A 23,759-nucleotide genomic window follows, 5' to 3' on the forward strand; every position below is an offset into this window, starting at 1 on the left:
TTCCTGTGTATTCTGCTCCTTTGGTGAAATGATTAGGTCCAGGAGTTTTTCCTGAGGATGTGACCTGACCTGGAAAACCTCAGGGCCCTAGTTGTCTATAATTAGGGCCTGGAACTTTGATAGTTATAGTCAGGAAAAAAACCTGGCCTCTAATGATACATGTAGGATTACAGTTTCATAAGAAATACAACAATTATTTTCCAACATTTTATTTAGCATATATTTAACATTAAGAGCATTATCAGGATACAGATTTGTTCATAATGACAGTGTCCACATAAAATACGTTTTTTTTATTTTTTATGTAGAGCTTTAGAAAGTGAGGATGGCCTGGCTGTATTTGTAAAAAGTAGATATGAGTCTAGGCTAAATCTGAGGCTATCAAAGCCAATTTGTTTATAGTAGAGTAGTTGAAATAACTGTTTACGTTTTAAAAATGCAGCCAGAGGGAGGAAAGGAGGGAGAGAGACGAGCTCCTCTTCTTCCTTTAAGATGCATCTTTCCTTCCTTGTAGTAATGTAGTCACGGAAGCAATAGGATGGAGCCTTTAAAAAAAAAAAATCTAATTACCTACAGATCAGTGGTTACTTCATGGAAGGGAGGAAGGAAGCATTTTAAATATCTAGTTCTCAGTGTCAGAGGCTTGAGGACAGCAGTGTATATGTAAGCAATAATGCACGAGGGGGTGTGGTATATGGCCAATATACCATGGCTAAGGGCTGTTCTTATTCTTGACGCAACGCGGAGTGCCTGGATACAGCCCTTAGCCGTGGTATATTGGCTATATATCACAAACCCCCGAGGTGCCTTATTGCTATTATAAACTGGTTACCAACGTAATTAGACCAGTACAAATAAATGTTTTGTCATACCCGTGGTATATGGTCTGATATACCACGGCTGTCAGCCAATCAGCATTCAGGGCTGGAACCACCCAGTTTATAAACGTGAACAAAGCCGTTACCGTGCCAACAGTAACAACAAAAACATATTCATCTGATACTCTGAGTCGATATTAACGTAATAAGGAATTCCCCTAGACCACGCCCACAAATTGGGAAAACAAACATTTTTTACCATTCACCCCATTGTAAAAGAGCCAACTTTGTTGTAGATTTTTTTTTTTCTTCTACAGAAATAACAAAACATACCAAAAAGCTGCTGTGTTGTTCAATGTACATGTAGCCAGGTCAAAAAATAGAGCCTGCGAGAAGAGCCCTGTGGCTTCAGGCTATTCGGCGTGGGGACGCAGAGTAAGCGTTGCTATAAGTGTGGAAAACATATCACAGGTAAGATGTTTAACTTGTTCAGTACAGTTTGTTTAACCCCACTCACTACTTGTAGCTGTATAACGTTAGTCCGTTTGTTTGTTGTTGTTGGTCTTGACTAGCTTAATGTTCCGGTCGCTAGCTAGCACTCAAGTGGCTGCTAGCATCGTCATAAAAAGGGGCATGAGGCAATATTACGTTTTTCTAAGTAGTGAAAACGCCAGGGAGCAGTAATCTTTAGACCTGTACTTTTCTTAAATGTAGTTTTGTAATTGATTAAAACAAGTAGACAAAATGCCAAGTTTTTGCTATGAGCCAATGGGGTAACCACAGGTGTTTTCCCCACAGGTGGGCAGGGTTGCAACGTTCTAATACCGACTGGGTCTAGCTGCCTTGAACACCTCCCATAGATACATGATAACACATTCAATCCATGCTCTGTAAACCTCATCTGATTGGTTGGTTTCGCCAGCCGCTTCACCTCCACCACTCTTTGCCTCTCGTTATCTTCTATCCATCCCTCATCTCTTTTTACAGTCTCCAAGGGGCAGCGAATTCAGAGTAGGGGAGAGGAGTGCAGTGCGTTGACTCGAAGTTCCGCATGTACTTCCGTGCCTGAGGAAAGGAGGGAGGGAACAAGTGATGGAAACGGAGAAGAGTCGGACAATGAACGAGAGAGAACATTCCCAATAAATGGAACTCTGTAGATTAGATTTGCTTTTGTCTGACTGACTTTAATGGAAGCCCACCACCACCTGACATTTCCATATAAAGGGAATCAGATGTACAGTGGGGAAAAAAAGTATTTAGTCAGCCACCAATTGTGCAAGTTCTCCCACTTAAAGATGAGAGAGGCCTGTAATTTTCATCATAGGTACACGTCAACTATGACAGACAAATTGAGGGAAAAAAATCCAGAAAATCACATTGTAGGATTTTTAATGCATTTATTTTCAAATTATGGTGGAAAATAAGTATTTGGTCAATAACAAAAGTTTCTCAATACTTTGTTATATACCCTTTGTTGGCAATGACACAGGTCAAACGTTTTCTGTAAGTCTTCACAAGGTTTTCACACACTGTTGCTGCTATTTTGGCCCATTCCTCCATGCAGATCTCCTCTAGAGCAGTGATGTTTTGGGGCTGTCGCTGGGCAACACAGACTTTCAACTCCCTCCAAAGATTTTCTATGGGGTTGAGATCTGGAGACTGGCTAGGCCACTCCAGGACCTTGAAATGCTTCTTACGAAGCCACTCCTTCGTTGCCCGGGCGGTGTGTTTGGTATCATTGTCATGCTGAAAGACCCAGCCACCTTTCATCTTCAATGCCCTTGCTGATGGAAGGAGGTTTTCACTCAAAATCTCACGATACATGGCCCCATTCATTCTTTCCTTTACACAGATCAGTCGTCCTGGTCCCTTTGCAGAAAAACAGCCCCAAAGCATGATGTTTCCACCCCCATGCTTCACAGTAGGTATGGTGTTCTTTGGATGCAACTCAGCATTCTTTGTCCTCCAAACATGACGAGTTGAGTTAACTATTTTGGTTTCATCTGACCATATGACATTCTCCCAATCCTCTTCTGGATCATCCAAATGCACTCTAGCAAACTTCAGATGGGCCTGGACATGTACTGGCTTAAGCAGGGGGACACGTCTGGCACTGCAGGATTTGAGTCCCTGGCGGCGTAGTGTGTTACTGATGGTAGGCTTTGTTACTTTGGTCCCAGCTCTCTGCAGGTCATTCACTAGGTCCCCCCGTGTGGTTCTGGGATTTTTGCTCACCGTTCTTGTGATCATTTTGACCCCACGGGGTGAGATCTTGCGTGGAGCCCCAGATCGAGGGAGATTATCAGTGGTCTTGTATGTCTTCCATTTCCTAATAATTGCTCCCACAGTTGATTTCTTCAAACCAAGCTGCTTACCTATTGCAGATTCAGTCTTCCCAGCCTGGTGCAGGTCTACAATTTTGTTTCTGGTGTCCTTTGACAGCTCTTTGGTCTTGGCCATAGTGGAGTTTGGAGTGTGACTGTTTGAGGTTGTGGACAGGTGTCTTTCATACTGATAACAAGTTCAAACAGGTGCCATTAATACAGGTAACGAGTGGAGGACAGAGGAGCCTCTTAAAGAAGAAGTTACAGGTCTGTGAGAGACAGAAATCTTGCTTGTTTGTAGGTGACCAAATACTTATTTTCCATCATAATTTGCAAATAAATTCATTACAAATCCTACAATGTGATTTTCTGGATTTTTTTTCCTCAATTTGTCTGTCATAGTTGACGTGTACCTATGATGAAAATTACAGGCCTCTCTCATCTTTTTAAGTGGGAGAACTTGCACAACTGGTGGCTGACTAAATACTTTTTTTCCCCACTGTACTTAACAGGCATTAGCCAGCCACAGAATAAATGCAGCTGCATTAGCAGTAATTGACACTCCTATCATGCTGTAGTAAATTACTTCAATAACCACAGAGCTCAATAGAAATACATTACACCAGTCACAAGGAGAGCACAGGTGACCTAGTTACTATGGAAACCTCAAGTGTTCTTCAGCATGATAATTACCCTTAAGAACAGATGGTGGGGAAGAGGGAGGACAGGTAAGCAATAAAGGATGGGGTGAAGAATAAAGGTAGGCTATTTGTAAGGCAGAGAGAGAAGAGGGACATAAGAAGAAAGGCACTGATGGATAGAGAGAGAGAATAGAATGCAAGTCATGTTGTTGAGAGGGGGAACAATAGACGTTTCTCACCAGGAAAAGAGCCAGCTGCCGTCTTCCCTCCAGTGTCATGTCCTCACCTGACAAAACGGAAAGGGTTAAAACCACAACACGTGTGTGTGTTTAAATATGGATACACAATCTCAGCAGAGACAAGTGTCTAAGGGGCAGTAAACAAACCCTTTTGACAAAGACATTAATTCCGTCATCATTGTTAAGTAGTTCATCTAGGGAGATTCTAATCTGTCAACCAGCTGTAATAGTGTTTGAGGAGCAGTTCTTACCAACGCTCCAGGGGAAGAAAACGTCTCTCTCTGTCTTATACGACTGCAGTACAGACACACACCAGTCATCATCCACCTCATAGCTACTGTACACCGCCGCCTCTTCTATGTGGTTGGTAGCTGCCAGCCATGCTCTGATGGCCCTGACTCCATCGTCTGTCATCACCTTGGGGTACCTGAAGATATGACATCAGAAAGGGTTTAAACAGAAACAGAGTGCTCACTCTCTCTGTTCCTGGTGAATATATATATATGGTACAAGGCAACACCTTAGATGTCTGTGTGAGGTTGTGAATAATCAGGTCTGTAGTGTACAACGTGTACATAGATATAGGCCTACACAGCCTATGTGAGGTTTTCGAGACGGAGAACCGACCTGAACTGCAGAAGTTTGAGCAGGAGGTTGTTTCCTCTGTTGGACATGATATCTTCTGGACCCCTGAAACACAACACCGTCAGTTAGTGAAACCAGCCACTATAGCTATACATCTGGTAACAAGTCTAGTGAATCTGAACGCGCCATAAGTATTTTCTTTATTCATGCCTTCATAGTGACTCACGTGGTGGTAATGATCTCATCTTTGGTTCTTCTGATCAGAAGCACTGGTCCCTGGTACCTAAGGAAGAACTCATGAGTGTTAGGGTCACAAAATACACAAAACCTCCCATCTTCCCACCCCTTTTGATTTGAACGAAACCTTCCATACATATTTGCCCATTGTAGAAGTGCTCAGAAAGTGTCCTTTGGACCTGAATGCCAAAACATTCAAGAGATAAAAAGGTGCTCAAAGTTGACCTATTTTGCATAGCCCACAATACTATGAGACATCCATGTCTTCATCACTGGAAAAGATAAACGGTTGTAATTATCATTTAAAAGCTTTAAAAAACAGGGTTGTCAAACTCTTATTTCTTAAAAATAATGTTTTTTAAAAATAAATAGTAATTTTAAACTTAAAACACAATTATCAAAAAACGTAGCTTATACCCTACTTTACATCTGATGTTTGTTGTGCCTGCCATTGGTTGAGACAACATGCTCTTGAATACAATAGTGGTCATGATACCAGAATTTTGACTTCGATACCAGGATTAGTATCACGATACTCAACACCAAAAAAAGAAGGAATATTAGCCAGTCACAGAATGGCACTTGATCCAGACAGAAACTCAGCTACTGACTGCTCTGTTCAATCGTTGGGCATCTTCTGAGTTCAATATCATTAGATTTGAAAGTTTTTACGGCAACATTTTTCAGAGACTGCTATGTATGGATTAATGAATCAATTATACAATACATTTTACTTTGTTTTTACAAATCTATTTACATAACGGTAATTTATTTGAATGGTAAATCTCTATTGATAAACTGGGTAAATCAAGTTGTAGCCTAGGCCTATACACAGTGTAGAAAACATTAAGAACACCTTCCTAATATTGAGTTACACACCCCCCCACCCCACCCCACCCCACCCCAAACACTGTTTCCCTTCCATTTGAGACTTATTTTATTGTACTGATCAACAACATTTGCATAGAAGTAGCTTATTTGATAAAACTGTGCGCTGTGTCTTTAACCAGTAATGACGTCATTCACAAGGCAAGAGGGGGCAGCCCGTTGGAGCCCTATTAGCACACCATTCAGTTCACTGAGTCAATAGATAATATTTGGGAGAGACGTGAGAGAGGCCAATTAAGTGAATGAACAACATTTTGGTGGCAATCAGCTTTGAAATCAGCATATTTTGCGTTATGGTCACGAACACAGTACTAGGGTAGTGAAATGATCTTAGCTTCAGCTGTAAGCTAGCAAGGAAAGTTTGCCTACAAAGCTGGAAGATACCGGTATCTTCTTGCATTGTAAAGTGTTCTAGCCTGTATGTATGGACATTGTTTTGCAAACCGTAATGTACAGTTTCAACAAATGCCATGTCACATTATTTAAGTGTCTTAACTTCTATGCAGCATGAGTGGGTAGCTAACATGATGCAGCCCAGACTCCCAGTGTAGGATGCACGGTGCGTGCCTCGACATTGGCTGAGCTGACAGACTTGATCCGTGAGTCAGATTTGACAGAAGTACTGAAAGTAACAAATTCTAGTACCAAACAGTTATGTTCTAGTATTGAAAAAGTACCAAAGTTTCATTATGAACTGGGTGGTTCGAGCCCTGAATGCTGATTGGCTGACAACCATGGTATATCAGACCGTATACCACGGGTATGACAAAACATTTATTTTCACTGCTCTAATTACGTTGGTAACTAGTTTATAATAGCAATTGGCCATATACCACACCTCCTCGGGCCTTATTGCTTAAGTATACCATGCAACACTAGAATTCATGGTTGGTGTCATGTTTTGGCTGATAAATGCACTAAAAATGGGAATATATTGGAAATGTCAACTTTCAAATGGTACCACAAAGATGGTTGGAGATCCACACAGAGAATGTTGTTTTGAATGGGAATATCTGTTTTAAATGATATTGTCAATCCTCCATAGAAAACCTATTGAAATCATAGAAATATAGATAGAATAGGTTTGACCATTTAAGTTAACATTCAACAGTGGGTGGACCGGGGGCCATCTGTGGTAGTAATTACAAGTTAAAATGTCAATTCAATAAACATTTCAATTGTGTACCAGCAAAAAATTGCAGTGGTCTGAAGGGATGGGTCCATTCTATGAATTATATTCCTATGATTGAAATGACACCCACCCTGTATTCAAGAGCATGTTGTGTTTCAACCGATAGCGGGCACAACACAAAAACCTCAAATAATGTAAAATAGGGTCTAAGCTACAACAGGTTAGATTTTTTTGTTGATAATTGACGTTAAAGAGTAGGTAGCATAAACATAACATGGATTTGCATGACTATACGCATCAGAAGTCCCAATGCAAACTTACACCTCACTTTTCTTTATTACATAAAACCGATCAGTATTCTGAAGTCATGACGGAAAATGTTTTTCTGAAGTGTGATGTAATTTGGAAGACCCGGCAAGCCAGCCTATTCCCTATAATATAACGATACTTAGGTGCCGATACGATATGCATTGCGATTCTTGCAATTCGATACTGTGATTTTATTGCGATTCGATGATCCAAACATATTGCTCACCATATGTCTGCTGCAGAGGGACAAGAGAGAGCCTTAAGAAAACGAGATTAGATCAGTCATGGAAATAAAGTGCTGAAAATTAATTGCCTCCCAATAAAAATAAAAAACAAGCTATGAAGGAATAATACAGGAGTTTTGGTGCAGGTACAGCCAACTAGCGCAAAAATACAGCTAGATTCTCAAAACAATACATCGTAAAAAATTATATTCCAATATGTAACTATCGATTTTTTCCCCCCATCATTATTTAGCCAACCACCACGGTTATGGTCGGCAAGCTAGAGCCCAACTACTGGAGACCAGCTAGAGCAAAACTAAAACATAACCACAGATTAAAAGCAAAGTGAGCAGAGACTTACAGACTGATGGTTGGGGCCCATCCGATAGTAAAAGAGTGCAGGCTGAGTTAACTACCAAAGCTAGGGGGAGGCGGGCGCATCACCAGGCCAAAATCCAAAATAGATAGATTCCAGATGTCAGCCAGCTAGTGCGCTAGCACTAAGCCAAGGTGGAAAAAGTTACAAAACTCCCGTAGCCTACTTCACAGAGAACATTCTGAAAAGTTGACAAAATAAAAAGTAGAACAGACACGGTACTACACAATTAGAGCAAGCAGGTAGGATTTTCTCTTTCGTTTTGAGCCCATGGCAAGAAAACACCAGAGCCCGCCGTGGTATCCGTTCTACCTAATTTCTACCAGCATGTTAAATGTGCAACCAGAGGGAAAAAAACTCTAGACCACCTTTACTCCACACACAGAGACGCATACAAAGCTCTCCCTCGCCCTCCATTTGGCAAATCTGACCATAACTCTATCCTCCTGATTCCTGCTTATAAGCAAAAACTGAAGCAGGAAGCACCAGTGATTCGGTTAATAAAAAAGTGGTCAGATGACGCAGATGCTAAGCTACAGGACTGTTTTGCTAGCACAGACTGGAACATGTTCCGGGATTCTTCAGACAGCATTGAGGAGTACACCACATCAGTCACTGGCTTCATCAATAAGTGCATCGATGATGTCGTCCCCACAGTGACCGTACGTACATACCCCAACCAGAAGCCATGGATTACAGGAAACATCCGCACTGAGCTAAAGGGTAGAGCTGCCGCTTTCAAGGAACGGGACTCTAACCCGGACGCTTATAAGAAATCCCGCTATGACCTCCGACGAACCATCAAACAGGCAAAGAGTCAATACAGGTCTAAGATTGAATCATACTACACTGGCTCTGACGCTCGTCGGATGTGGCAGGGCTTGAAAACTATTACAGACTACAAAGGGAAGCACAGCCGCGAGCTGCCCAGTGACACAAGCCTACCAGACGAGCTAAACCACTTCTATGCTCGCTTCGAGGCAAGCAACACTGAATCATGCATGAGAGCACCAGCTGTTCCGGACGACTATGTGATCACGCTCTCCGTAGCCGATGTGAGTAAGACTTTTAAGCAGGTCAACATTCACAAGGCCGCAGGGCCAGACGGATTACCAGGACGTGTACTCCGAGCATGTGCTGACCAACTGGCAAGTGTCTTCACTGACATTTTCAACATGTCCCTGACTGAGTCTGTAATACCAACATGTTTCAAGCAGACCACCATAGTCCCCGTGCCCAAGAACTCTAAGATAACCTGCCTAAATGACTACCGACCCGTAGCACTGACGTCTGTAGCCATGAAGTGCTTTGAAAGACTGGTCATGGCTCACATCAACAGCATAATCCCAGAAACCCTAGACCCACTCCAATTTGCATACCGCCCCAACAGATCCACAGATGATGCAATCTCTATCGCACTCCACACTGCCCTTTCCCACCTGGACAAGAGGAACACCTACGTGAGAATGCTATTCATTGACTACAGCTCAGCATTCAACACCATAGTGCCCTCTAAGCTCATCACTAAGCTAAGGATCCTGGGACTAAACACCTCCCTCTGCAACTGGATCCTGGACTTCCTGATGGGCCGCCCCCAGGTGGTAAGGGTAGGTAACAACACATCTGCCACACTGATCCTCAACACGGGGGCCCCTCAGGGGTGCGTGCTCAGTCCCCTCCTGTACTCTCTGTTCACCCATGACTGCATGGCCAGGCACGACTCCAACACCATCATTAAGTTTGCCGACGACACAACAGTGGTAGGCCTGATCACCGACAACGATGAGACAGCCTATAGGGAGGAGGTCAGAGATCTGGCCGTGTGGTGCCAGGACAACAACCTCTCCCTCAACGTGACCAAGACAAAGGAGATGATTGTGGACTACAGGAAAAAAAAGAGGACTGAGCACGCCCCCATTCTCATCGACGGGGCTGTAGTGGAACAGGTTGAGAGCTTCAAGTTCCTTGGTGTCCACATCACCAACGAACTATCATGGTCCAAACACACCAAGACAGTCGTGAAGAGGGCACGACAAAGCCTATTCCCCCTCAGGAGACTAAAAAGATTTGGCATGGGTCCTCAGATCCTCAAAAAATTCTACAGCTGCACCATCGAGAGCATCCTGACTGGTTGCATCACCGCCTGGTATGGCAACTGCTTGGCCTCTGACCGCAAGGCACTACAGAGGGTAGTGCGTACGGCCCAGTACATCACTGGGGCAAAGCTCCCTGCCATCCAGGACCTCTATACCAGGCGGTGTCAGAGGAAGGCCCTCAAAATTGTCAAAGACTCCAGCCACCCTAGTCATAGACTGTTCTCTCTGCTACCGCACGGCAAGCGGTACCGGAGTGCCAAGTCTAGGTCCAAAAGACTTCTCAACAGCTTCTACCCCCAAGCCATAAGACTCCTGAACAGCTAATCATGGCTACCCGGACTATTTGCACTGCCCCCCCACCCCATCCTTTTTACGCTGCTGCTACTCTGTTAAGTATTTATGCATAGTCACTTTAACTCTACCCACATGTACATATTACCTCAACTACCTCAACTAGCCGGTGCCCCCGCACATTGACTCTGCAACGGTACCCCCCCTGTATATATAGCCTCCCTACTGTCACTTTATTTTACTTCTGCTCTTTTTTTCTCAACACTTTTTTGTTGTTGTTGTTTTATTCTTACTTTTTTTTGTTTAAAATAAATGCACTGTTGGTTAAGGGCTGTAAGTAAGCATTTCACTGCAATGTCTGCACCTGTTGTATTCGGCGCATGTGACCAATAAAATTTGATTTGATTTGATTTGATTTTGATTTGGTAACGGGTTCCCACTAGATAACACAGCCACAAAGTCTGAACAGCATGAGGTGTGGCTAACGTTAGCCAGCTTGAGATAGCTACCGAGCTAGAATACTAACTCTGTAGCACAGAGTAGATCCTCCATATGACGTTGAGAAATAGTGCATTGTGGGTAGTTTAGAAGTTATCCTGAAATAAGTTAAATGTGTAACAACCCAAAAACATAACTATATGTTTGTACTTATAGGTAACCAGATCGTGACTACAACTAAGCTACTAAGTCTTTGGTGAGTAAAAACTCATGCTTCCTACCCTTAATTTTTTTTTTTTTTTTTAAATAGAATTTATACACTAGTTTGACAACCCTGTTTTTAAGCTTTTAATTGATATCAAACTCAACTGTTTATCTTTTCCGGTGATGAAGACATGGATATCTCCACCTTTATTCTCCTGAATATTTTGGCATTCAGGTCCAAAAAGTCCCTTTCTGACCACTTCTTCCATGGGTAAACATATACGGAAAGTGTTGTACAAATCAAATGGGATGCTATCAAAAAGTGACTGAATTCAAATTGATTTACTCCATATTTTCCATGGATGATATGTTTGTGTCAGTCACACACACATGGGTAAAGTGTTTGTGTGAGTAAAGAGTGTTGCACTTACTTGCAGAGCTGATCTGCGCTGTTGAGGTTCATGTACTGCCTGACTGTGTGTGTCACCAGCGGCCCTGAAACACACAATTTTCATTGTCAGATCCTGAACCAAACACAGCCCTTACATAGACACACACACAAACCTCAGGCCTTTGGCAGATGCTCTGATCCAGAGTATTGTTATAGAATAGATATCATAATAGAAAAAAAAAAGTGTTATCCAGAGACATAATATATTGGTATTTTCCACGCCTTGACCTATGACCCCTGCGAGAGACTCACTCCAGCTGTCGGGCATGACCTTGAGGGCCAGAGGCAGCAGGTCATCAAAGGAGGCGTCCAACACCAGTGCTTGGATCTCTGGATAGGACATCACCGCCCAACTGGCTGAGAGACAAAGAGAAAGAGGAAAGGAAGTATGAGAGGGGGAGGGGGAGAGAGGGTGAGCAAGAAGAGGGAGATGGAGAGAAAATGAAGAGAGGGGGAGAAATAAAGAAGTGGTGCTTACAGTATGTTGGTGAAATTGGTCAACTCATACCCACAATAGACTACGGCCAGACACGCACTGCATTTACCAGTGTGGTCCCTACCTGTGAATCCCCCTATGGACCAGGCATACACCACTATGTCACTGAGCTGGAAGCCCAGCTTGTGCACTGCAAACTGGATCACTACATCCATGGCATTGGCCTCGTTCTGGGGGAACGGTACGCCCTGAGAGAGAAATAAAGGAGTGGAAAGGGGAACAAAATAGTTATTGTTTTACATTTACTTTCATGTCAATGCACATTTTGAGATGGAAACAAATCTGCTGCTAACACACAGACATTTACATTTGAGTAATTTAGCGGATGCTCTTATCCTGAGCGATTTACAGTAGTGAGTGCATACATTTTCCTACTTTTACGTACTGGTCCCGCCTTTGAAATCAAACCCACAACCCTGTGTTTCTTCCAACCTTCTCTATGAATGACACGTGTAGACAAACCAGACTTTCCACATAAGACAAACTTGCCTAATAATTCCATTGAAATACGCTGGTAAGTTCACACAAAAGCTTGATGGGGACGAGCGAGGGACACTAATGCTTACCGTGCTTCCTGCAAAGCCAGGGTGGTTCCAGCCAAGCACCGAGTATCCACCTGCAACACAGACAGACAACACAGTTTATACTGCTCTAGTTTCAATTTGACAGGTTATGAGAATATGTTAACAACTATGTATGAACAGTGACCTTTACATCGGAGGGAGGAAGGATGGTAAGTAGGTTGGAAGGAAGGAAGAAAGTATTTCTGATGTGTAAAAGTGTCAGACACAGAGGTTCCTTACCTTCCAATGGAGTGTTCATACAGCCCACCTCATAGAAGCCTGCGTTGCCCTCACAGCAGATCACCTACAGCAGGACATACAGCAAACACTATAGACCTCACAGGGAACCATGTGTAATGTAGTTCTGATGGTTCATAGAGCGTACTGTAGTCCAGTTCCTTACCAGAGGAATCATGGGTAATGTAGTTCTGATGGTTCATAGAGCCTAGTCCAGGTCCTTACCAGAGTCTGTCCGTGCTGTCCTTCGTCACCCCTGCGGTCCACAAACATGGTATCAATCTCATTCCCATCACACGCCACCAGCTTGTTCCTCTGGCCCTCACACTGCACACAGAGAAGAGGGAGGGAAGTACAGAAACTGATCAGAAAAGAGAAACTTCAAGTTAAGCTGTTCTATAATCGAAAGGTTGCATATATAGAAATCCATTGATTCTTCCCAACGAGCTGTTCTTGTTAATGGGGAGAATCTGAAAATTGTGTCTAACTTCAGGTATTTCGGCGTCATTTTGGACTCTAACTTGACATTTAAGCAACATGTGAAGGTGGTGGTTAACACAGTAAAGTTTGGATTATCCAACTTTAGGTTTATAAGACCTTACCTTCCTCTGGGGGCCACCAAACTATATATGCATGCTATGATCTTCTCACATCTGAGATATTGCCTCACATGCTGGTCACAAGCAGGAGCTACTATTCTGAAACCAATTGAATCACTCTACAAACAAACCCTTAAGATTTTTGATAACAAACCAAACAGTTACCACCATTGTCACATCATTCACAAACATAATTTATTCAGTCTGGATAGCTTTAAGCAGAATGTAGATACAAGCCTTGTCTTTAAGATCCTGCATGGTCTTGTCCCTCCACCCCTATGCCGGCATATCACGCTCAAGGCAAGCACCTCCAGGATAACAAGGGCAGTAACTAGAGGGGATTACGTTGTCCCTTTTCGTCACAGTAAATTTGGCCAATCGGCCTTCTCTGTTAGAGCTACAATATACTGGAATGTAATGCCCATGGACTTGAGAAGCTGCACTTATTATTGTAATTTTACATTTAAATTGAAAACATGGCTCAAATCTATCCAAACCTGTACACAAGTTATCTGTTCCTCATATGTAAGACGACAGTTGAGGATAGTGTTTTATTACGAATAAGTTATATTATATATATATATATTATATTATATATTGTTGGATGTAATGTATTTTGTATTGTTTTAGTGAGTATTTGTATTGTGGCTGTGTAATTGCCCTTACCTGCCCTGGGACTACGGTTGCAAATTAGCTTTTGGCATTATTGCAATATTGATGTTGATTAATGTGCATTGTCCCCTATAAATAAATAAATGACTACATCTTGAACTATTGTAAATTAGTACAACTTGACCCTACTGTGGTGTGTGTGTGGTGACTCACCTCTTCTATAAGTCTAGCCTGGCCCTGTTGTAGCATGGGTCTCATAGCCTTCTGCAGTAGGTATACAGAGCCAGGGTACAGCATCCTCCTCCCAAACGAGTGGGCAATCAGAAAACTGGAGAGGAGGAGCAAGAGGGAGGGGAGAGAAGAGGTAGCATCAGTGGGCTAGCAGGCCGTAATGTAATTTCAATCAAATATACCAAGCCTGCCTGCTGTAACAGTGTGAAGCAGAGAGAGACAGTGATAGAAACAGTAGTTGTAGTTAGTTACACATTATGACCTGTGTAGTACAATATCTGACAATGTTGCATGGTAGTGTGGTATACTGTAGTCTATTGAGTGTTTATACCTGACGATGTGGTATGGTAGAATATAGTGTATTTAGTTTAGTACCTGATGATGTGGCATGGTAGAATATAGTGCATTTAGTTTACTACCTGACAATGTGGTATGGTAGAATATAATGTACAGTGGGGAGAACAAGTATTTCATACACTGCCGATTCTGCAGGTTTTCCTACTTACAAAGCATGTAGAGGTCTGTAATTTTTATCATAGGTACACTTCAACTGTGAGAGACGGAATCTAAAACAAAAATCCAGAAAATCACAATGTATGATTTTTAAGTAATTAATTTGCATTTTATTGCATGACATAAGTATTTGATCACCTACCAACCAGTAAGAATTCCGGCTCTCACAGACCTGTTAGTTTTTCTTTAAGAAGCCCTCCTGTTCTCCACTCATTACCTGTATTAACTGCACCTGTTTGAACTCGTTACCTGTATAAAAGACACCTGTCCACACACTCAATCAAATAGACTCCAACCTCTCCACCATGGCCAAGACCAGAGAGCTGTGTAAGGACATCAGGGATAAAATTGTAGACCTGCACAAGGCTGGGATGGGCTACAGGACAATAGGCAAGCAGCTTGGTGACAATAGGCAAGCACCCTCGGTCTGGGTCTCCATGCAAGATCTCACCTCGTGGGGCATCAATGATCATGAGGAAGGTGAGGGATCAGCCCAGAACTACACGGCAGGACCTGGTCAATGACCTGAAGAGAGCTGGGACCACAGTCTCATTAGTAACACACTACGCCGTCATGGATTGAAATCCTGCACGCAAGGTCCCCCTGCTCAAGCCAGCCCGTCTGAAGTTTGCCAATGACCATCTGGATGATCCAGAGGAGGAATGGGAGAAGGTCATGTGGTCTGATGAGACAAAAATATAACTTTTTGGTCTAAACTCCACTCGCCGTGTTTGGAGGAAGAAGAAGGATGAGTACAACCCCAAGAACACCATCCCAACCGTGAAGCATGGAGGTGGAAACATCATTCTTTGGGGATGCTTTTCTGCAAAGGGGACAGGACGACTGCACTGTATTGAGGGGAGGATGGATGGGGCCATGTATCGCGAGATCTTGGCCAACAACCTCCTTCCCTCAGTAAGAGCATTGAAGATGGGTCGTGGCTGGGTCTTCCAGCATGACAACGACCCGAAACACACAGCCAGGGCAACTAAGGAGTGGCTCCGTAAGAAGCATCTCAAGGTCCTGGAGTGGCCTAGCCAGTCTCCAGACCTGAACCTAATAGAAAATCTTTGGAGGGAGCTGAATGTCCGTATTGCCCAGCGACAGTCCCGAAACCTGAAGGATCTGGAGAAGGTCTGTATGGAGGAGTGGGCCACAATCCCTGCTGCAGTGTGTGCAAACCTGGTCAAGACCTACAGGAAACGTATGATCTCTGTAATTGCAAACAAAGGTTTCTGTACCAAATATTTAAGTTCTGCTTTTCTAATGTATCAAATATTTATGTCATGCAATAAATTGCAAATTAATTACTTAAAAATCATACAATGTGATTTTCTGGATTTTTGTTTTAGATTCCGTCTCTCACAGTTGAAGTGTACCTATGATAAAAATTACAGACCTCTACATGCTTTGTAAGTAGGAAAACCTGCAAAATCGGCAGTGTATGAAATACTTGTTCTCCCCACTGTATTTACACTGAACAAAAATATAAACGCAACATGTTAAGTGTTGGTCCCATGTTTCATGAGCTGAAATAAAAGATCCCAGAAATGTTCCATACTCACAAAAAGCTTATTTCTCTCCAATTTGGTGCACAAATTTGTTTACGTCTATGTTAATGAGCATTCCTCCTTTGCCAAGATAATCCATCCACCTGACAGATGTGGCATATCAAGAAGCTGATTAACTCTTCGGAGTCTGGAGCTTTTTTGGCCGTTTTTGGGTACCTTCAATTTTGCCCTGATATACTACATAAAGAAATGTTTACCAGACCAATGTTGGGTATCTTTTTTTTCAGCACAACCTCACCTATATGATCTGTTAGTAAGTTTTTCACTTTGACATACTATTTCAACACACTGGACCCAAACACACACAGAAAACACAAAGTCCGTTTAGAAAAAAGATGGTTTTTTTATTGTAAAACCCTCAAACATGGTGAACCAAGCATTTAAAAAGCTTCAAATTGAACCACAAGGTGCAAATATGAACATATAAAAGTATTTTGGTGATATATACAAGCAATAAATAACTATTTACAATAAAAAGTAGGTATAACCACTGGCGTTTTTCTTCTATTCTAACCCTAAACCTTTTTGTGCCACTCCTCAAAACAGTTTCTGTCCAAAATGAAAAAAAAAGCTTCAAATTGAACCACAAAGTGCAAATATGAACATATAAAAGTATTCTTGAGATATATACAAGCAATACACAACTATTTACAAAAAAAGTAGGTATAGCCACTGGCCTTTACCCTATTTGTGCCACTCTTCAAAACAGTTCCTGTCCACAATGACACAGAGAGCCACATCACAGGCCTTGCACTTCCATGGTGTGACAAACCTCTTCTTGTCAACTTGTTTACAGCGTTGACAAACCCTGCGGCCTGCTGTGGCTTTGTCTTTGGCCTCTGCAACATTGGCAATGGCCACAGGAACATGGCTGGTGCTTTTTTGAAGTGGAACCCCTGTCTGGGTCACTCCGCACAGCTGGGCCACAAGTTCTGCCACAAAGTTCTTGTGCGTCATGGGTGTGACCTGTTGGGTCGCACTGATGTCACAGTGCAGGATGTATGCATTTGTTGTTCCCATGTCCAAAAAATGCAGGAAGAGGGTACGGTACCAGCGAGCAGTTCTGCGATGGGTTGAGTAATACTGGAGAAGCTGGTCTGACAGGTCAACCCCTCCCATGTACTTATTGTAGGCCATGATGGGGGTAGGGCAGGGAATGTCTTTTGCTACCCAGCGTCCAGGTCCTTCCTTCACCTTCCTCTTGATTGTCTCGCCCGAAAACGCTGGGTGGATTGTGGAGCACACCGACACCTCCCGCGTATCCATCCACTTCACAAAGACCAGGCGATCCTCTCTGATCCATCTCACAGACCCCCTCTTCGATTTGCTGGTGAGGGCATTTTCTCTGCCACTAGGACACCCTTTTCTGTTGCTTCTGTAGGTCCCACAGGCTCCAAACTTCATACTTCCCAAACTCAGGAACAGTTTTGGGCTGGTGTAGAAATTGTCCATATAAATATGGTATCCTGTACCAAGATGTGATGGCTGAATGAGGTCCATAACAGCATCATATGAAAGTCCATGCACGCTGGGTGTGTGTGCTTTCCCAACATACACGTTGAAGTTTAGAGTGTAGCCATTGTTAGACTCTGCCAACACAAAGAGCTTGATCCCCCATTTGTTAGGCTTGTCCTTCATGTACTGGGTCATGCCAGTTTTGGCTTTTGTAGCCACCATCCTCTCGTCGACTGACAGTTCCTTCTTAGGATGGTAATGAGCCTGGCAGGCAGTGCGAATGTCGTCCATCAGAGGTTTGACCCTGAACAGTTTGTCATGCTGGGGTGTACCTTTGCGCTGGTCATTTATGACATCCTCCTCTGGATCACTTAGGTGGATGTTCCATGAGATGGACCGGAATATGTCTCTTGGCATGACCTTCGCTGGCAATGAAACAGACAATATGTGGCTTTGTTTCCAGTAGTCCTGGATACTAGGCAGAGTCACCAATGAGGTGTAGATGAGGAGACCCAGAAATCTGTGCAGTTCCTCCACATCAACGTCAGTCCACTGATATTTGCTCCCCTTCTGCTGATTTCTTGCTGCCTGTTTGTTGGTGTTTCTGCAGATTGTCCTCATTGTATCTGCGGCGAAGTAGAGCAGGAAGAGGTCCTTTGGTGTGTGCCCTGAATGCAAATCCACCTGGGCTCCTGGTGGTCTGCGGGGCATGAACCTACTGGCTTGTGGGGCAGTGTCAGGATCAGTCTCTGTTTTCCATGGCTCAGAGCTCTGTTCTGGCTGTGCTGCTGACTGGGCTGGAGATCTTGACCTGGTCTTGGCCTGATCCTTCCTTCCACGCCCCCTCTGTGATGGCCTCCGTCGGCTTGTTGTGGGGGTGGGGGCTGTTGATGGCCCAGGCTGCTCGTCGTCGTCGTCGTCACTATACAAAACAGGTAAACGGATTCAAGATTATTCAAAGTTCAAGATGTTCATTGGCATTTGCACTACAGTGAAGTAGAATAGAATACTATAGTAAGATAAACGAAAGCAATAAAACAAATTCATTTTAGAAAAATGTTTGTCTTCTTACCTCACGTTTTCAGCAACAAAATCAGGGTCCTCGAAGTCATCCTGGCCACTCATTGTCTGACGACGAACTTTCCAAAGTTTCTTCATCGCTCATTTGGAATAACAAGTCGACGGCTTGTTCAACGTGAAGTGTGCGCCTCATATTGCTTCACAAAAACGATACTGCTGACAATAAAACTCTTGAAATACTAACAATTGAAATACTAACTCGTGAAAAACTCTCCAAAACTACTCATGAACTGAACTAATTCCTCTCGTTCGTTCTTTCGCAATGGCTAGTTGTCATGGGAATGAATGTTTATATACTCGTGTGCATCCTGAAGAACCGGGTTAGCACAAGCACACGTTTTTTTCCGTTCCTTTTTATCACAAAAGACGACAAAGTTATTATAATAAATGCAAAGCGCTCATAAAAGAGCGCATATTTTGACGCACTTTTTTCATGGAATTGAAATTATCATAACTTTGGTTTTAGTTGGTGTATTTACATGAAACAAACACTCAAAACGTAGCTTCGGGTCTCCATTTGTGCATGAAATCGACGGCAGCCCTCTGCGTCACTTGGTTTGGATGCTGCGCGGTCCTAAAGCCGGCCCGCGATTTGAACGCGCCGAAGCGTTCGCCGACTCGGAAGAGTTAAACAGCATGATCTTTGCACCTTGTGCTGGGAACAATAAAAGGCCACTAAAATGTGCAGTTTTGTCACACAACACAATGGTACAGATGTCAAGTTGAGGGAGTGTGCTATTGGCATGCTGACTACAGGAATTTCCACCAGAGTGGTTGCCAGAGAATGTTAATTTCTTTACCATAAGCCACCACAAACATCATTTTAGAGAATTTGGCAGTACGTCCAACCGGCCTCACAACCGCAGACGTTGTGTATGGCGTAGTGTGGGTAAGCGGTTTGCTGATGTCAACAATGTGAAGAGTGCCCCATGGTGTCGCTGGGGTTATGGCAGGGTTTCCCAAACTCAACCTTTGGGACCCCAAGGGGTGCACGTTTAGTTTTTTGCCCTAGCACTATACAGCTGGTTCAAATAATCAAGCTTTGATAATTTCAATCAGCTGTGTAGTGCTAGGGCAAAAACCAAAATGTGCACCCCTTGGGGTCCCAAGGACCGAGTTTGGGAAATGCTGCGTTATGGTATGGGCAGGCATAAGCTACGGACAAAGCATACAATTGCATTTTATCAATGGAAATTTGAATGCACAGAGATACCGTGACGAGATCCTGAGGCCCATTGTCGTGCCATTCATCCGCCGCCATCACCTCATGTTTCAGCATGATAATGCACGGCCCCATGTCACAAGGATCTGTACACAATTCCTGGAAGCTGAAAATGTCCCAGTTCTTCCATGGCCTGCATACTCACCATACATGTCACCCATTGAGCATGTTTCGGATGCTCTGGATCAACGTGTACGACAGCATGATCCAGTTCCCGCCAATATCCAGAAACTTCGCACAGCCATTGAAGAGGAGTGGGACAATATCCAAGAGGTCACAATCAACAGCCTGATCAACTCTACGCGAAGGAGATGTCGCGCTGCATGAGGCAAATGGTGGTCACACCAGATACTGACTGGTTTTCTGATCCACGCCCCTACTTTTTTTTTTTTTTTTAAGGTATCTGTGATCAACAGATGCTTATCTGTATTCCCAGTCATGTGAAATCCATAGGGCCTAATTTATTTCTTTCAATTGACTGATTTCCTTATATGAACTATAACTCAGTAAAATCTTTGAAATTGTTGAATGTTGCATTTATATTACACACTGTCCTCCCAATCTATGCAGAGCGCATCGGAGTATAATTATTGTAGGCCTGCATTGACAGGCACGAGTGGTCTTTCAATCAGGCAGTCAAGAGATGCGTTTTTGAGATCAAAGCGTGCCGCGTGTGCACAGTTGTTGATATTCATTGCTAGTTAGTGAGTCATTTGACCACTTACAGCTAATTTTTGATCCGCAATAAAAATCCTGGAAAAGTCATGGTGTGTGCATCACCTGCGCGTGCCTGTGGGCCGTTGCCAGAGCAGAGAGAAAGAGCGAGATAGAGACAATTGCGCAGCAGGTAAAATAATTATATACAACAGACTAACTAGACAGCCAATTCAAAACCTATTGTGTAGTTTGGCTGGTTATCTTGCTAGTTAACTACTTAGCATGTATTAATGTCATTGTCATGTCCGATGTCCTAAAATAATACATGGGATCAGAGACCAGCAGCCTTCCATTGTCAATACCAGTGATAATAATGAAGGTTATTTTGTGAAGTGATTCCTTGCAACATACAACACCATTTTCAGTTCGCTTTTTGGCCCATGGTGTTACATAACTTTTTTTGGGTGGGAACAAGTGACTTGAGCTTTCGGACAAGTAAAAAAAAAAAAAATACAAAACATAATAATAATAAGTCCTACTTCTCCAAAGGACAAGTGGCTAAAAAAAGTTAATGTCAAGCCCACGTAGAGTACAGTGTATTGTGGATATTGTACTCTGTCTATACCTGATGATGTGGCATGGTAGAGTGCGTAAAGAGTTGAGCATGCTGTCTGCTGTCCCTCTCAGTTTGGGCTCTGGCTTCAGTAGAGACACTCCTGCCTTGGACAGCAGCTTCCTGTCACACAGGATGTTAGATGGGAAATTTAACAAATCAGCAAGAGTTATCTAGTGAAAACAGAGCCTTACTCTCAAATCATAACCCAGACACAGTCATCCAGTTTACATTTACTGTACAATCTTGTGTATTTCATACAAGAAAAACTATAATCACAGTGTAAAAATTAACACACATGTAAAAGGTTCACACGTATACGCAAATTACACACACAACTCACGGATTGCTAACTTCTTTCCAGCTGAAGTCTGCCGGCCAGTGAGAGAAGTCAAAATCATAGCAGGACAGTTTTTTCTACAGACAGAACATTCAAAATTAGTGATCAGAAAGAATAGCTTTGGCTTGTTTCTTGAATTTAAGATTGACAACCTCTAGCAAAACAGGCCTGAGAATAACATCAAATGACATATAGGGTACTGGTTAGAAATAACGCACCATATGGGGAATAGGGTGTCATTTGAGACGCAGCCCAGCTGTTGACCAGCTGTTGCCATAGCAGTGTTACCTTGTTGCTAGGCGTGTGGTTCTTCCTGGTTTCCTCCAGAATGGAGATGAACTGTTGATACTCAGAGTTCCTCCACCGCCCCCAACCTGAGAAGGAGGGAGAGGGAGAGAGAAGCAGAGAGCGAGAGAGTCTCAGGGGTGTACTTAGTGTACCTGATAGACCCACACCTTGTGGCAGTCTGAGTGTTTGTGAAATCGTAACCCCACAGGAATGCAATCGTAGTTACCGGTAGCCTAGTCACACACAATCCAATGTCTGTAGTAGATGAAGAACACCAGACACTATATTCTCTACAATTAGGTTTTGAGATTTTATTCTATTTTATGGGAAAAAAGCATTGAACACAGCGGATTTCTCAAACCAGACAAATCCAGGAAGAGCAATACAAGTTCAGTAAAAAGCGTGGTAAAGTTCTCACCTCTCAGGCAGGCGACTCCCAGGAGACAAACCATTACTGTTCCCACATACTGACTGACTGGGACCAGCTTACTGCTGCAGATGTACCCTGAAACACACAGCAATGGTTAGGGCTACAAACACTACACACAAACAAACAATTAGGCTAGTAATACTCATCTGCTCTCTATTTCTTGCACTCAAGCATGCACACGTCCTATGTGAAACCATATCACCACTAGCCACTACCAATACCTACCTACTACACTACAGCTGGGAGCTATTAATAGTTAAACCCAATAAGAGCATTACTGCATGAGTCATTTTTATTACCTTTCATATCGTGTGAGCGAGCGAACACACACACACACACACACACACACACACTACCTTTTCTGTAAAGGTAGCAGAGGAGGAGAGGGGAGCTGTAGTACGACAGAGACCACAGGGCTGACGCCTGGTGGAGGGAGGAGAACACACAAAAGAACAGTTACATCTCAATAGAAAGTGTGAGAATGTATAGACTACCTGTATAGCTATGTGTGTATGCTACTTGTCTTTACTGGCTTCAATTTATGCAAAAACAAAAATCTAAAGTTTGTGTATTACAGTGCAGGCCACTGCATAGAATTGTAAAATAGTTTGTTCTAGCTAATCAAAACAGAGTCATGATCAACAATTAACGTTAGATAATACAACTTGTGGTAACTTGCTAATTATATACTGACCCATCCGAGGATGCTGTCTGTGTGTTTCTCCAGGCTCTTGGGTTGATAAGTCCATCCCTGGTGTTGTAAGAGAATGGGAGAGTAGTTAGCTAATAGCTAGCTGCTAAATGAGTGGTGACTAGCCAAGCCAGCTAACTGGATAACTGCAATGATCTCCCTGCCTAGATATTACAGCTAGCTACCTAGCAAAGCTAACAACAGTGGCTTAGGTTACGTGCTTGCTAGCACACTCACCTGCCACAACGCAAAGATAGCTAGATACCTGGAGAATTAAGTATAATGGCTATCTTAACATTCCCAAATGTGTTAACTATGCAGCATTTTTCACACTGTCACCTCTGTCAATCAGTGACTGACAGCAGTTTCAATAACTCGTACTGACACTTCCGGACCGGAGCGCGAGCTAGCGTTGAACAAAGATACATTTCCATCTCTTCCTGGTCGGTCACAAACACATGCATGGTATCTTCCGTGAGCCTACCCTCCTCCCAGCTCTTCCTTCGGGTCGGGACTGCTCCTGTGAACGGTGAACTCTCTGGAGATGAGGCCCAAAAAAGCAGCGAAGCCACATCCAGCCGCCCATTCTTCCTCGGGTAGCTACCGCAGCCGACACAGGACGTAAATTCCAAACGGAAAAAGTGCATTAGTTTTCTTCTTTGGTATTTTAGCGTTCGCAGCAATTATATGTGCATTCCGCCACCTACTGTACAGGTGGATAATAAAGATCCCAAAAATGAAATAATTCCGGGTAAAAAAATCGATAAACTATCAATAACAACATTTAAATTAAACTAAATCAGCCTGCTTTTCTGTTCTAATCAGCTTCCTACACAGGCTCAGAAGGATCCTGTGAGGGTGGGACATTTTCTGGCGACAGTAGTCTTTGCAGTGCTTCTGCCATGAAG

General features: G+C 43.1%; 1 protein-coding gene across 4 annotated transcripts; it reads right to left on the bottom strand.

Moving 5' to 3' along the window:
* Positions 1-193: 193 nt before the first annotated feature.
* LOC311123437 (phosphatidylserine lipase ABHD16A-like) lies at positions 194-23,461 on the bottom strand. Of its 4 annotated transcripts, none has more exons than XR_014612590.1 (20): positions 23,336-23,461; positions 22,855-22,911; positions 22,517-22,583; positions 22,149-22,235; positions 21,731-21,816; positions 21,446-21,519; positions 21,115-21,225; positions 13,974-14,088; positions 12,775-12,876; positions 12,553-12,616; positions 12,316-12,365; positions 11,814-11,937; positions 11,506-11,610; positions 11,234-11,297; positions 4,834-4,890; positions 4,650-4,712; positions 4,274-4,449; positions 4,023-4,069; positions 1,567-1,883; positions 194-712 (listed from the first exon to the last, which is right to left on the bottom strand). XR_014612590.1 is itself a non-coding variant. In XM_084158180.1 (19 exons), exons 1-19 carry the CDS (start codon positions 23,435-23,437, stop codon positions 1,800-1,802), a joined length of 1,635 nt encoding a protein of 544 aa, XP_084014306.1. In that variant the 5' UTR covers positions 23,438-23,447; the 3' UTR covers positions 194-1,799. The 4 variants fall into 4 exon arrangements, 1 of the variants encoding a protein (XP_084014306.1); XR_014612591.1 differs by having other exon boundaries at positions 797-1,883; XR_014612592.1 differs by having other exon boundaries at positions 793-1,883.
* Positions 23,462-23,759: the final 298 nt, after the last annotated feature.

The sequence above is a fragment of the Coregonus lavaretus genome, assembly GCF_964263955.1.
Source record: "Coregonus lavaretus genome assembly, chromosome: 3".
NCBI lineage: Eukaryota > Metazoa > Chordata > Actinopteri > Salmoniformes > Salmonidae > Coregonus > Coregonus lavaretus.